This window comes from Fringilla coelebs (genome assembly GCF_963513975.1).
Source record: "Fringilla coelebs genome assembly, chromosome: 2".
Classification (NCBI taxonomy): Eukaryota; Metazoa; Chordata; class Aves; order Passeriformes; family Fringillidae; genus Fringilla; species Fringilla coelebs.
In genome coordinates this window covers 9471197-9485609 of record NC_140029.1, presented here as the reverse complement: position 1 = coordinate 9485609, position 14413 = coordinate 9471197, and the positions used below count along the sequence as shown (strand labels likewise).

The 14413-nt window shown below is 35.1% G+C and overlaps 1 protein-coding gene across 1 annotated transcript in view; it reads right to left on the bottom strand.

Moving 5' to 3' along the window:
- The window catches only part of CFAP47 (cilia and flagella associated protein 47), a gene marked incomplete at both ends in the record, with an annotated part of 261624 nt that overhangs the window by 228895 nt on the left and 18316 nt on the right, over positions 1-14413 (bottom strand). Inside the window, 6 exons of the mRNA XM_084200984.1 lie at positions 7369-7463; positions 8990-9134; positions 9689-9766; positions 11002-11133; positions 12513-12635; positions 13726-13856. Of these exons, the coding sequence (XP_084057110.1) occupies positions 7369-7463; positions 8990-9134; positions 9689-9766; positions 11002-11133; positions 12513-12635; positions 13726-13856 (704 nt within the window). The remainder of the gene's footprint in view (positions 1-7368; positions 7464-8989; positions 9135-9688; positions 9767-11001; positions 11134-12512; positions 12636-13725; positions 13857-14413) is intronic.

Sequence of the window (14413 nt, the reverse complement as noted above, 5' to 3'; positions counted from 1 at the left end):
CCCATTAAGGAAAAGCTCTATGACCAAAAGTATCAGGTTTATCAGCAGACCTACAGACAAGGCTTCTGGTAAGTCACAGTGTCGTGTTCCACTCCTACCACCCTCATGAGTGAAAAAAGATTGGAGCCATGGCCCAAATGCAGAAGCTCATGTGAGCAAAGAGGAGGGAAAACAAAGTTACATCAGTTATGGAAGCCTTTCTCAAAGGCTGAAGAGCAAAGGTCAACCATTACAGTACACCCAGCATTCAAAAATGGTCTCTGATATCAAAGGTGAAACATGAGCTAAAATTGAGAAGCCTTGGGAAAAAAAAACAAGTCTTAAAACCTTTGTGATGAAATGCCACTGAATTCTAGGAGTCTAAATTCCAGTGATTTTGGTCCTCATTTTATCTGAGCTATCACATTCCCAAGTGGGGTTTCAAACTTAAGAAATGGTGGCTTTGTAAAGAATCCCCTTTTTTTACTGACTGTGCATTAGAAAGGCCAAATTTCTTTCAAAAAGCACTTTCAAAAAGATCTTGCCTCTTGTTCTGTGTTTCCAAGGACCAACACACTAAGGTAGTATGTTCTCCAGACAAAAGGTATTGGTAACCTTAATAGAGGTAATGAAAAAAAACCCCAAAACTTCTGCACTAAAACCACTATTAGAGTCCTTCAAATCCTGTTTTCACCTTGAAGGCCACAGAAATCTTAGAAAGGAATTAAACCTATAAAATCTTCATGCTGCTTAGAAAAAGCAGTTAAACCAGCTACATAAAGATGTTATGAATCATTTAAAAGCTTTCAAAACCTGCAGAAAATAGTGCATCATTCTGCACTTTCACACCTGTGGTAGCAAGAAAAATATATAACTTATAGGAAAGAAAACCAAAAGTGTCCTAAGTCAGGGCATGAGGCACAAATCCATCTGTAACATTCACTGAGAAGCAAGCACACAGAACTGAGAGTGTGTGGAGTTCCAGCAGGGTCTGTGACACACAGTTACACACTTCTGGAGAGTGAGGTGTGTGCTGAGCCTTGTGGAATGTTTTGTCTTTTTGTGCTCAGCTCACAAGGAAAGCATTGAATGAGGACAAGTTTTGCAGCAAGATTACCACAGTCCCTTGTTTTATATTGATACTTCAAATCTAATAATTATTAGATTTTATAATATATAACTGGCTTTTTAAAATTGACATTTAATATTTTTTAGTAACTAAAACTCAAGATATGTCAAAAAGATTGAGTAAAAATCTCCTGCTTTCAATTATATATTCTTCTATTTTTAGTATCTCAAGTCACACACATAAAACACTTCAAGTTACATCTTCAAAATATGTTCTTGTAACAAAGCTAATTTTGTTTAAGGTTGATGAGATTAAAATGTTTAGTCTACTACAGATTTCATGACAGCACAGGCTGTGCAAAGGAGAGCAGTCTAGCACAGCAATTGCTCTTCATCAATGCTGGTATGTTTAGGCCAGACAGCAAAAAATGAAATCCCTTTTTCCCTCTCCCAAAGCAGCAAATCAAAACCTGCTTTTCATCCCAACTAACAGAAAATTTGGTTTTTTCTTACTTTACAACAAAGGGGTTATTTTCTAAGATCTGGCAAACATAAGCAGATATGTGAAAGACTCAATTCACTACATGAAGGTCATGATGTTCACTGAAAACCTACTTTTGCTAATGAAGTACAAATTCAAGGCCAACATAACTCAGAAATGTATTTATATAATTGAGAACAAATCACAGATCTTTTATTTTATTCATACATTAACTGCACATTATGTAAACTACATTACAAATGAAAAATCCTTTAAAAATTCTATGTAAGTAGAAATCTGATTATAATACATATACATATTGCTGAAACAGAATTAAAAATTCATTTCAGTTATTAGGACTTCCCTTTGCAAGTAGAATCATTTGTTCTTTCTATAAATAATAAAAAAAACTCTTTATGATTAATTTTTCATTTTTCAAACTCCATAATAGAAAATTCCTTCTTTTGCAAGATTACATACTTGACAAAGTAATTACATTACTTAAAAAAATAAATCCTCAGACTATTACTGGACTTATCATTGCTATTTAGATAATTTATGAATACTTTATAGTTACTTATCTATTGAGATATTTTCTGGAAACTGCATTTAATTTCACACACTAGAGAACATGGGAAGGGCAGGAAGGAAGCAGGCTAGAGAGAGTTCTTTCACAAACACTCCTGTTTGTCAATATCATTATAAAATCATTTCTCCTGTCCTGATGTACACTGATTATGCATGTTGGTTGGAAAGGAGGAATCATCAACCAAGTCAGTGTTAGAATCAAAATACTTCAAAAGCTTTAAAAAGACCGGTGAGACAAAGGAGCTTTTTGTCATGTGATCACATGGAACACCTCCAAAGGATGCCAGAAAAGGATGCTGGTCAGGCTGCCACTAGAAGTTAGCTGTTCAAATAAAAATAATATTCTTGGAAACTTTTATTCAGATTGCTTCTTAAAATACTTTCTTTTTTTTTTTTACTAGAATTAATAAACCAATGGAAGCTGTTGGTCATAAGGAATCTGTTAGATTAAGAAATCTCTGCTACCAAAACTCATTTCAATTTATGAAACAGTTTTGATATGAACAGTTTGGTAGCTCTGAGCTCAACACTGAGGACCAACATGGCTAAATGGCTTCCTGCCTTGGCCCTAAATACCTGGTAAAAGACAAGAAACAAAAGGGGAAAAAGCCACCCCATCAAACATTACAAATAAATTTGTATTTTATATCAAATTCATGGATCAAAAATAAACTGAAGCACAGCTGTCAGGTGGCAATCTGAGAGTAGAAAAAAAAGTATTGTTATTTTCAAAATACATTTTCAAAGCAGTTACTTCATCTCTATCTTTACTAAGTATTCCAAGGCAATAGTATATCTTAGAAAGAATAAAATCTATTTCTCTAATTACTATTCTAATAGAGCATGTATTCTCAGGGTTGAATAAAAATTTTGCTAATTTAGAAATAATATAGTTTTTTTAGCACAAAGAATATGTGACATCTCTCTAAAATTAGTATTTCCTTTCACAGTACAACTTCCCAGGGAATTGCAAATGAATCAATAAGCTAATTTATTACATAGAATTACATTAAAACATCTGTAAAAGATAATAATACTTTTGTATTTATCATATAATACCATGCAGATTGTCCAAGTATCTTGAAGCATTTGTGAAAAGGCTGACCTAAATTTTCTTTACTTATACCTCTAACACACAAATTCAGCAGGGATAGAAGAAGACAAAATACAATGTACATTAGAAAAAAATCAGTTTGCTTCAAATTTAAACCTAACTGCAAAGCCAAGGGCTTATCTCCTGCAATTGAATCCAATATACACTCCCAGCCTTCCACAAATTTAAATGAGCTTTTCCTTAAGATATACTGAAATCTTTCATTCCCCCTGTTTTATATCACAGAAAAGCAGCTTCCACAATGAATAATGTAACTGCTGTTCAAAGCCATCATTCAAAGCACTGCAATAAAATTAAATCTTTCCTTTGTTTATGGTCAGAGATGATGAAGCAACAATAACCTGTAATTCCACAGCTGCAGATTTTCCATAGAATTCACTTCTTAGACGACAAATCTGTTCTTTCATTAAAAAAGGGGGGAAAAAAAGTCCTTTAACAGGCAAAAAACCCCACCAAAACACCTGTCACCTCCCTACAACAAGCTTAAGCAATAAGCTCTGACAGGTGTGACTTGTTCTATTTATCTCAATCAAAGGCAGTCCAAGGCTTCATTATTACCCAGCTGTGTATTTTGTCCTTTTTCCAAGATGATGGAATTTGTTATTTTCCAGCAGGTTTAAAAAAAAATAAACAGAACCCATTTTGAATCACTACACTCCTGCACTTTGGTTTGCTTGTTTTCCCCAGCAGACCCTGCAGGACCTCTGTGAGCAGGGAACAAACACAGACAGACAGATAGATATAGATGATATAGATGCAGATATAGATTATAAAGATATAGATGATGTCAATACTGCTTTCATTGACAGCTCTGACTTCCACAGCCACCAAATACCAAGGTTAAACTCTCTGCAGTGAGGTGCAGAGCGCTGTCATTTCCAACACCTTCAAAGACACTGGAATAACAGCAAGGCACAGCCACACCGTGTCTGAGCAACATCCCAGCCCTATCTATAACGCAGGGACTCCATTTTCTCACTTGGAATACTGAAGGAACTGCCTCAACATTTTTTAAGGTTTATTTTTAAGCATGCCAAGACATTTCATCTCTAAGAGCATCTTTTGATGGCCCATGTATTAATACATATTATATTTTAGTGAGAATTGTAGCAGCTCTTCAAAGTTCCTATGTATGTACTACATTTGTTGGTCTGAAAGGGTTTTTAGCAGAATTCAAGACCACACTCAAGACTAAATTACTTGCAACCTTACATTAATAATTCAGGTAGCTTTAATAAATTTTTTAAGTACATTAAAATAATTTCATGGGGGTTTTTTATGTTTTAAGCAGTGCTCCTGAATTATTTTTACTTTTCCTTAGCCCTATTATCCACCTTGTTAAAGAAAACATCAGTATAGTGGGGGTTTGTTGGTTTATAGGGTAGTGTTGTCAGTAATGACTATAACAGCAGGAAGTTCTAGTAAAACCAGAAGGCAGACAGAAAAGAATGTGACCTGATGGGATACAGAAGGTTTGTAGCAGCTGGGAGGTAAGCTGGGGAAGAGCAGTTATCAAAAAAACAGAGATGAGATCAGAAACAGCTGTTGCAGTGCACAGAGGCAGGAAGGAAATAGCACTCGCAACTGTGAAACCTGAACAGGGGAAACTCAACACACAGATATTAGAGATTTGGGTTTTTTTCAAAACTGGAAAATCAGGAAAGAAATCTGGTGATAAAATGGGGACAAATGTTTTAAGAAACAGTAACTACTGAGAGTTTCTGATCACACTAAGGGATGCTGGTACCTCAGCCACTTTTTTAACAGAACTATGTTTTTAATTAGTATTGTACATTGCGGGAGTTAAATGAAAGAAAAGCTACAGCATCCTGGGGGCTACATATACTTCCAGATGCTGCCTGTAGTCATGTCACCCTGAGTAACTTCATTTGACTTTGGTCAGTGCTCAGGGGCCAGCTGTGATGGTGCTGCAGCAGCTCAGAGGTGCTCACCTGTGAGTACCAGTGAGCTGGAAGATGTCAGGGTCCTTGGGCATGTCTTGCCCAGGAGTGAGCTGCTCCTGACAGGCAGGAACACACTGGGAGCAGAAGGGCAGCACTGGCTGCACCCAGCACCAAGGGCAAAGGGAGACAGAAGGACTCTGAGCACACAAGGAGAAAGGAAACTGAACTAAAGACATGTAATTAAAGCAACACTTACTAGTTGGCTATGAGGGGCCGCTAGAAAATTTCCTTTTTGAAATTTTATTTCCTTGTTTCTGAAGGAAGTTATTTCTGTTTGCCAAAAATTATTCTTAAGACTTGAAAAACACTTAGGCCCAGAGTGTGAAAAATGAAAAAAAAAAAAACTGTAATCAATAGGGGCATGAATCTACAGCCTTTTTTTGTTTTTTCTCTTTTTTAGAGATTGTTTGGCATTGGTATTTTTTTGGCAAGAACAGTCAGAAAACTGACCCCATCAAACATAAAAATAGTTTTTCCAAATTTATACCACAATTAAAGTAGACTTCCAACTGGCAGAACCTTATCTTTACTGAAGCCGATGTACACCAGTCCCAAATGACAGTTGGACATGGCTCGTCAATAACAAACAGCAATCCTGAACATCATGCTCAGGAGACAAGCTAAATTAAACATAGAGTGCAACCTACTATTTCAGCATTCTTCAGAAATATTATTTTACAGCAGTGTCAGTAGCAACACTTCTACTTTTATTCTATCCTGCAACTTGACAAGGAAAGGAAATTGTAATAGAGCTCAAATGTCACAATGGGAAACAGAGTTCTTTTTTCCATTGCTTTCTTTTGGACTTTCTTTCCAAGTGGAATTGTCCCACTTCTTTCTTTAAACATGGCATCCCACATGGGAAAAGTGTGCAGCTGAAGTGCTATCAGCCCTGATTAGAATAAGGATTTTACTTGCTTTATTAATAAAAATATTCCTATTGGTATGGTAAATCTCTGTTCTGAATTCTTGTTCAGCTTATGGCCTGCAATTCCATATACATGGATTATTCCAAAAGCATTATCTACTCCTGTATTCCCAGTACTTGCCCTTCTTACTCAAAGGAAAATACCAGCGTTTTCCTTTGCTGAGTTTCTCCAGTTTGATTATAGGTCACTCATGACATTCTGTAGGTACCATTTTGCAAACAATTACATACTTTCCTGACACTGAAAAACATATGACAAGTATTCATTTTCCCTTAATTCAAGGCCTGCCATACTACAGAAGGAATTTTTTTATAAATCTATTGACTCATATTCTGTCAGGGTAGTGTATGGGCCATAAACTCAATCCAATTAGCTTCCATGTACACAGAAGAAAATCATAACGTTATCAGACACAGCCTGTAATATACAAATATTATTTGAATGATGCTTTGAACAAAGGAATTCCATTTTATACTGCTGGGAAAGCAGGGGTGGAAGGTGAGTGATGGTGGAAAAAGAATACTCCTGACCCTTTCAATATGCATAATATCTGTTATTCATTTTTAAGGTAAAAGTGCAGATAATGCAATGGATTTATATGCTGTAGAAGTGATGTTCAGCTGCTTGTTCTGAAGCTGGTTTATGATATCATATACTATCATATCATACTTTTGCAGTTCATTGTTCTCCAAATATGTGGAAACCCCAAATCTTCAATTTCCAAAGCATTTTTCTATGGGGTTGGATTTAACATTCACTTGAGTACTCTCTATTGACAGTTACTGCCAATAAAATGCTAATTTTTGGATGTAAAAGTAACTTAAAGTCTCATATCTTCAATTTTTTCCACTCAAATAGTTCAACCAGAAAGCAACTTTTCCAATCTTTATGACACATAAAACTCATGAACATTTGCAGTTTCTTGGGTCATTTGGGAATGCAGGCGAGAACAGCTGCAAAAAGAAGGTGGCTGCTGGTTTGTTGAGTGATTTCATGACTGTGTGGTATGACATTTCAGTGCTAGTTTACACCATTTTTAATCCATTGAGGAAGTGTGTTTCCTTTGTGTATGCAAACACTTAAAGTTATAAAAAGGTTATTTAAGAACTTGTTTTCTTAAGAATTTCATTACTAATTATAAAACTACTGCACAGACTAAAATATTCATCTAAAGTCTCTATTTTCTCACCACAGAAATTTCACAGAGCACGATTTTAATTAATCACCACTGTTCCATAAACCTACCTTTCTTGGTGTGAAGGTCAGGAAGCATTGCAAAGAAGACACTTCCTTTAAGTAAACTGAATAGAGATAAGGCTCTGAAGGAGAATGGTCCATTGCTGCCAAACAAAATTCAGCATCAAATTACAGATATTACTGCATGAAATATCAACTTTATAATAGCTGCAGGATTTCAAAGTGATTTCCAGTATCAAGTATCTACATATTTCCATGGTAAGCATTTCTCACAAAGTTACAATGGAATATAGTATCTCTCATAAGGATTCTGAAGGTAATTTTGGGCAGTATTAATCACCAGCAATTTTCATGGCAGTTATTCATTTGGGAAAACACAATATTTCAGGCCAAAAAAATAAAAAACCAACATTGTCCTTTACCTTTGAATAAAAGTGTTAAGCTAAAATACTTAATTACTAAATTATAATATAATTATAATATAAATTATAATAATAAACTTAATATAAATTATAATAATAATCTAATACCACATGGATAAAAATAGTTGGCTGAAATGGGTTTGGGTTTTTTCTAATTACTTTTAGGCATAATTTACATTTCCAATAAGGCTTGCTTCCTTTTTCAGACTTCCATGTTCAATTTTAAGGCACTGGCAGAAGCACAGGTTTCCAGCATAGGTAATATTCCTCCAAGATCAGTATCCGTCATGGAACACAAGGAGTATTCATCCTGTATTCACCATCTGAGTACTGGATCTGACTGGATGTCATGTGACTGGCTTCAAGCACAAACTCTGATCCAGAGATCATGTGCAATGAGTCTGATCCCATGCTGGCTGCCTGCCTGTTGCAAAGAGCCTTACAGCTCTTTTAGAGGTTAAGATGACTGACTAGGAGCACTCACATTCTCTTCCCTTTTAAGTGCACCACGTGGTAAGAAAACCCCTCTAATTTTGGAAGATCTTTTTTTGCATCATCCATATATGCATCATTCAACATAAAGATACAACTAAATTTTATAATACTCTCTTGCAAAAGAAAGAGTCTTAATTTCCTGAGTTTGCAGCTCTGTAAGGCTCTTGTCCCTGTAAAATTCTCTTGTGAATAATGATGGTGGAAACATCCAAGGAGATGCCATGACTGAAGAACGAAAGCCATGAGCAACAACGTGCAGGATAAGAATCTGCACTAGTTCTACCTAGCAAAAAAGAATTCAATTCTATTCCTTCCCAAATAACTTCCTGAGCTGAGCTTTCATGCAGAACAGAGGCCCTGTCATTAACCTGCAGACACCCTGTTGCTGGCTTGGTTTGTTTGGGTTTCTTAATACTTTATTTTAACTGGTGAGAGGGTATTCATTTTTTTTATTATAACTTACCAACTCTGGGGAGGAAAACTTGCAGAAAAAAAATCTACAGGCAACCTGACCTTTTGCAAATATTTACTTTTTGTCAAATGTCATCTTATAGGCAAACCAAAATGTCTCCTCTTAATTTATATTAAACAACATTTCTAAAATAATTGCTTTAGGTTTTCTTAGATCAGAAAATTTGGCTACCAGAAATGGTCTTACAGATTTTCTCTCAGCATTTTTTTTATTCATTATTACATGTTATTTTATTCATTCTTACATGCAATGAAAATTCTGCTATAGCAAAAGCAAATACCTGAATTGTCTTCAGCATTCAATTTAAAATCCGTATTTTTACTAAAATCAAACTGCACTCTAGTACAAGATTGTCCTTTGTTCTGCAGTAAAAATGGAATTGATTTTGTAGAGCCAACATGAACACCTTGATATTCAAATATTCCCTGTAAGTTTAAAGAAAAAAAAATTGGTCAAAGCACTGTGAAGTCATGTTTATAACTGAATATAATGTAAAAAAATATAATTGTGCAAGATCACAATTTATAACACAATAACAGTGTCGGTTAATCAATAGTCTCACATAACTCTTATCTTTAAAATCTTTCCAGAACACAAACTAGAAGAGTTTAGAATTCAATATCAAGTCCAGTTACACCATCAGAAAAGTTTTAATTATTCAGTAAACAGATCAGTGACTTATTTTTCCCTTTATTGCATTTTTTGCTATAACCACCTTAAGAAATTCTCTCCCTTTTAACATACTTATTCCAGATTGCCAAGTTCAAAAACTAAAGCTGTCAGCTTTCATTTAGTGTAATTGTTTTTTGTAAATGTGGGTTTTAATATCTCTTCCTAAGTTCATCTCTTTCATCATTTTCTTGGGATGTTAGTTTAGGAAGAAATTAAAAATATGAAGTAGAGAGGAGCCACTTTGACATCTAGACAAAGCAAAATACTTAACCAATCTTACCAATTACTACAATTTCTTCACACTTACCACATCAATGCCTATTTCAGTGATCTCTGAAAATCCACTGATCCTAAGTGAGAGTCCTGCTGCATTCTTCAGTGATACCTAAGTGAAGGGACAACACTGGGACTGTGAAAAAGGTCATCTTAACATACGTATCTCACCAAATCTCTCATAATTACATGAAAAAAAAGTTTAACAAAAAAAACCAACCCAACCCTACCCCACAGATGAGAGCAGATAGAGTCACTATAAATTGCACTGACAATATGAAAATAAATCTGCCCTTATAATAAAATGCATTTTTGCTGCAGAAAGATTAAGAGATAAAGTAACTGCCTTCATTTTCTGGAACATATATATATATATATACAGATTCCAGTGACATGTGGCTTCAAATCATGTGGCATACCACATCTGGGACAGATAATAGATGCAGCTGTTCACTGAAAATCCAGAACAAAAAAAGAGAAAATAAGAAACATAAAAAACGCAACCCAAAGTTGCAAGAAAGACCAGTGACCAGTCTTTGCCAAACATGCAGACAAAAATAATATCACAGGAGGTTGTGTTACTAGAATGAGTATTTTTTTTAACAGGGAAAATCTGTCTTCAGCAGCTGTGAGGATCGGAATGTGTATCACAACATACATTGCTTGATAGAGGTGCTGGTACAAGGTACACACTATTGTTCTGGGGAATATTAAATATGTTGTAAAAATGGAAAAAATAAATGAATACTAGATTTAACAAGCATAATATATGCAGCCCCAGAAGATGGTGAATCTAGGATCAGTCAGAAATGATAGCAAAATTCAGGCCCTTGATAGCATCTTTCTTTCCCAATTTCACTTATTTCAGGAAGCAGGCATACAGAAAACAAAATATGTTACCTGTTTCTTGCACACCTACTATCAAAGTAAGTCTACTAATAGAGCCATCTCTGAGAAAACCACAAAAAGAAGTCAAGAAATTAAAAACATTTGAGTATTCCAATCTTGCCTCTCTATAGATTACAGAAACTGCAGGTATGTCTACATTATCTCATAAAGAACAATCACCCATTACTTCCAACAACTTGTCAGTAGCCTCATATCAATCAGCTCAAACTGAGAGGCTGCTTTGATACTGCTGAGCAGGACTGAGACAAAAAACAAAAACAAAAACAAACAAAAAAAACCCCACAGAAGAGGTTACAGCAGTAATGATCTGCTGCAAGAAAACCTTATTCTTAAAAAGCATTAGGACACTGGAAATAAAATCCAAAAAATGCATGAACATACACACATAAAGACACAGGATAACACTCAAAAGCCAAAGCTCTTCCCATTTTGAAATACCTCCACTTTTTTATCAAAACTCATGTGTGCCTCTGGAGTGAAAGAGATTTTTAAATCAACAAGGCTTCCCACAGGTATCACTCCTTCAGTGGGTGTGATTTGCATTCCAGGCAGTTGGTTGGAGTCACAAACCTTCACAAACACAAACAAGAAACATTCTGAAAAAGGTGTTTGCATTTCTTTGTTTTGGTTGTTGTTGTTTTATTTATACCAATGTATCTATCATAAAGTTTTTACATTCTTACAAGAAGAACCTTCATAGTATATAATGCTAACTTGGACATAGAAGTTTGGGGGAAAATGCAAGTAAACAAAGTAAAGTAACAGATTTCTTAACATAAATGTCAGTTTCTACTATGAAATAATTGTTTCCACCAATTGGAAACTTGGAGTTCTGAGTTTTGGGTTGTTTTCACTAAGTTATAAAAAATGAGATTTGCTACCTAGCAAGTCTTCCAAATATTCTACAAAACATTTTTTTCAGTGACAAATAAATTCACCACTTCTTTTTTGACATTCACAATAAGACAGGACACAGACCCCAATTCTGTATACCTCAGTGATATTAGAAGTAAATACTCAGTTTAGCCACAGTTAGAAAAAAAAAGGAATTTCTTCTCTTCTAATGCACTTCTAACAGATTGCTTTTTAAAGTACAGCTACACAAGTGATAGTGACCAAGACCAACCAGCTATGTCTTGGCTTAAGAGTAGTTCTGGAAGCTAAAAAGCCGGGGTATGTTTGTTTGTGTTACTGGCTATGCTGATTTTATTCTTTCAGGCCCAGCCTCCAACACTATGGTACTACTTGTTATTCAATGTTTAGCTGATAAAAGAGAAATCTGGTACAAATCAAAATAAATTAAACATGTTTCTCAGTACTGTAATAATGCAGTAACAAAAACTCTGAGGATTTTAATGAAAATTATTTTCCTTCACTAAATGCAGCAATTATTCTGTGATCAGCAAAACTAATGAGGATAGGTATCCTACTAATTTGTGTATTATGTCTTTACCCATTCTGGCATCCATCTTATCCTTTCTTCAAGTCTTTGCAGAGCCCCTCTTGCCCCGGATGTTGGTTTAGCAAAGTCACCCCATGTGCTGTAACTGCTCTGGGTCCCTGCATGCACTGTCTGGGCAGCAAGGCTAGAATGACCAGCCAGTTTGCTCTGACCCTCAGTGTAGGAAAACATCTAATAAATGCTTTTCCATAGGGTACCCCAGTATGGGGGTCTACCCTCACCCCTGGCTCTCAGGAAACTGCCAGAATCATTTAGGCCATCACCACTTTGCTTGTCTTTTGTCCCATCTACCCATCAGTGCAAATTTGACAGAGGGACAGAATTCCTATTTACATCAATCTTGTTTCTCCAGAAAACATCACAAAAACCTTAATAGGTGCATATTTAATAACTGAAAACACAAAACCATAACATGATCTGATAAAATTAACTCATTTCCGCTCCTCAACCCAGGGAATTAAGTGTGCTAGAAGTAATTTTCTCTTACTTGGAAGTATGCATGGTTGGATCCTGTGTTTAGAATAGTGGCTGTCTTACAAGTAGTGAAACCAATTGGACTGTGAGCAAAGGAGAGACTTTGAGCCACAAACTGAACTCTAGTAGTACCAAACTATTAAAAAAAAAAGACAGATAAAACAAGCAAACCATATAATATATTCCTAAGTACAAATAAATAATTCAGCCTAATTTTTTTATCACATAATGAGCCATAATAGTTGTGCAAATACATAAACTGGAAGTATTCAAATAGGAAAACACAGCTTAAGTGTGAGAGATTTACTCAATGTACTAAACTTATCTAGATTCAGATTGAACAGACTCAACCCTACAGCTATTTCTGGACTAATTTCAAGACCAATAAAAATATTTCATTTTAACAGCACAAACTTCATTAACTCCAAATGCATGATCAGGACAAGATATTTCAGAGATATTAATAGCAGTAGAATTGCAAATATTCTAATTTACACACATCCTGGTTTACACATGGCAAACTTCCAAGACTTCAAAAGAAGAGGAAGAAAAGAAAAATAGCTACTGGGGAAAAAAACCCAGAAATGAAAACAGGCTCATCAAACAAAAGGGGAATTTTTTCTTGGCTCCCAATAAAAGTTTCTAGAACATATAGCCAGTAGAATAGAGTAGGGGGGAAAAAAAAAAAAAACAACAACTTTTTCTTCTTCTTACTCCCTGGTATGCAACGTAAGACAACAAATAACTAAGCAAAGCTGAATGTCACTATTTAGAAGACTACCCAGAATATTGCTTCTCAAATAACATGTTCAAATAACAACACAAAATTAAATTGAGTCTGTTGTTACCTTGAAACTCTAAAACATACCTTCCCACACACACCTAGATTTTTATTCCTTTAATAAATAATATATATATAGAAAAACTGTTGTATCACCTCTCAATATTTGTTTAGTCATACTAGGCAAGCAAAATAAATAGACCATAATATATGAGGACCACTAAGCTGTGATCCCAAAGGAAGAATATCATCAAAAGCAAGGAAAAGGTAAATTGTCTTTGCCTTGCCTTCTCCATCATGTCTATGAGCATACTCTTTAGTTAAACATGTTAAGTAAAAGCTGTATGAAATTAAAATATTCTAATAAAAAACAGATTTTAAGGTATTACTTGTTTAAAGAAATCCACACATTTTTCTTCTCTAAAGCTGTCCCATGAATTGTTACCTTTGCAAAACATTTCAAGTTAACTGGATTTCCTTTGCGCACACACAAGGTGAATTCTCCTGTATCTGGAGCGCTGTACCCTGGATTCCAAACAACTTCACACTCCAAATCACTATAAGGCTCCACAAACCCTAAATATAGGTACATAATTTAGATGTTATAACACACACATGGACAACTGTCAAATTACATTGTAGAATTAGAAATAACATAGGCACATAAAAGTGAAATGACCTTCTATTACTGAATGTAGGCCTACATTTCTTAGGTGTTGAACAGTCGGATGAATTAAGTGAAATTAGGTCTTGGATTCTCATAAGCATTGCATAATCTATTTATTAGTATCCTGCAGTAAAACACTCAAAGTTTACTGGTATTTTTAGCCATGAATTACTCTAGTAGTCAACATTGAAAAGAAAGAAAAAGGACAGGCTATCTTCCTTGCAGAATAGCAACTTGGGGAAAGACCATATTCACCTTTTTGCTTGCCACTGAGTCTGAATCTGTATTAGCATAAATATCTTTTCTCAAGAATCAGAGCACACTAATTCCAATACAGTTAGCAGTTTGTTCTTTAATAATGGAGCTCCAACAGATCCCTGCAGAATATTATTTTTCAAAGAGAAGGTAAAAGCTATACACACATCTAAATATTGTTCCATGATGCCAATACAGACTAATTCCAGAT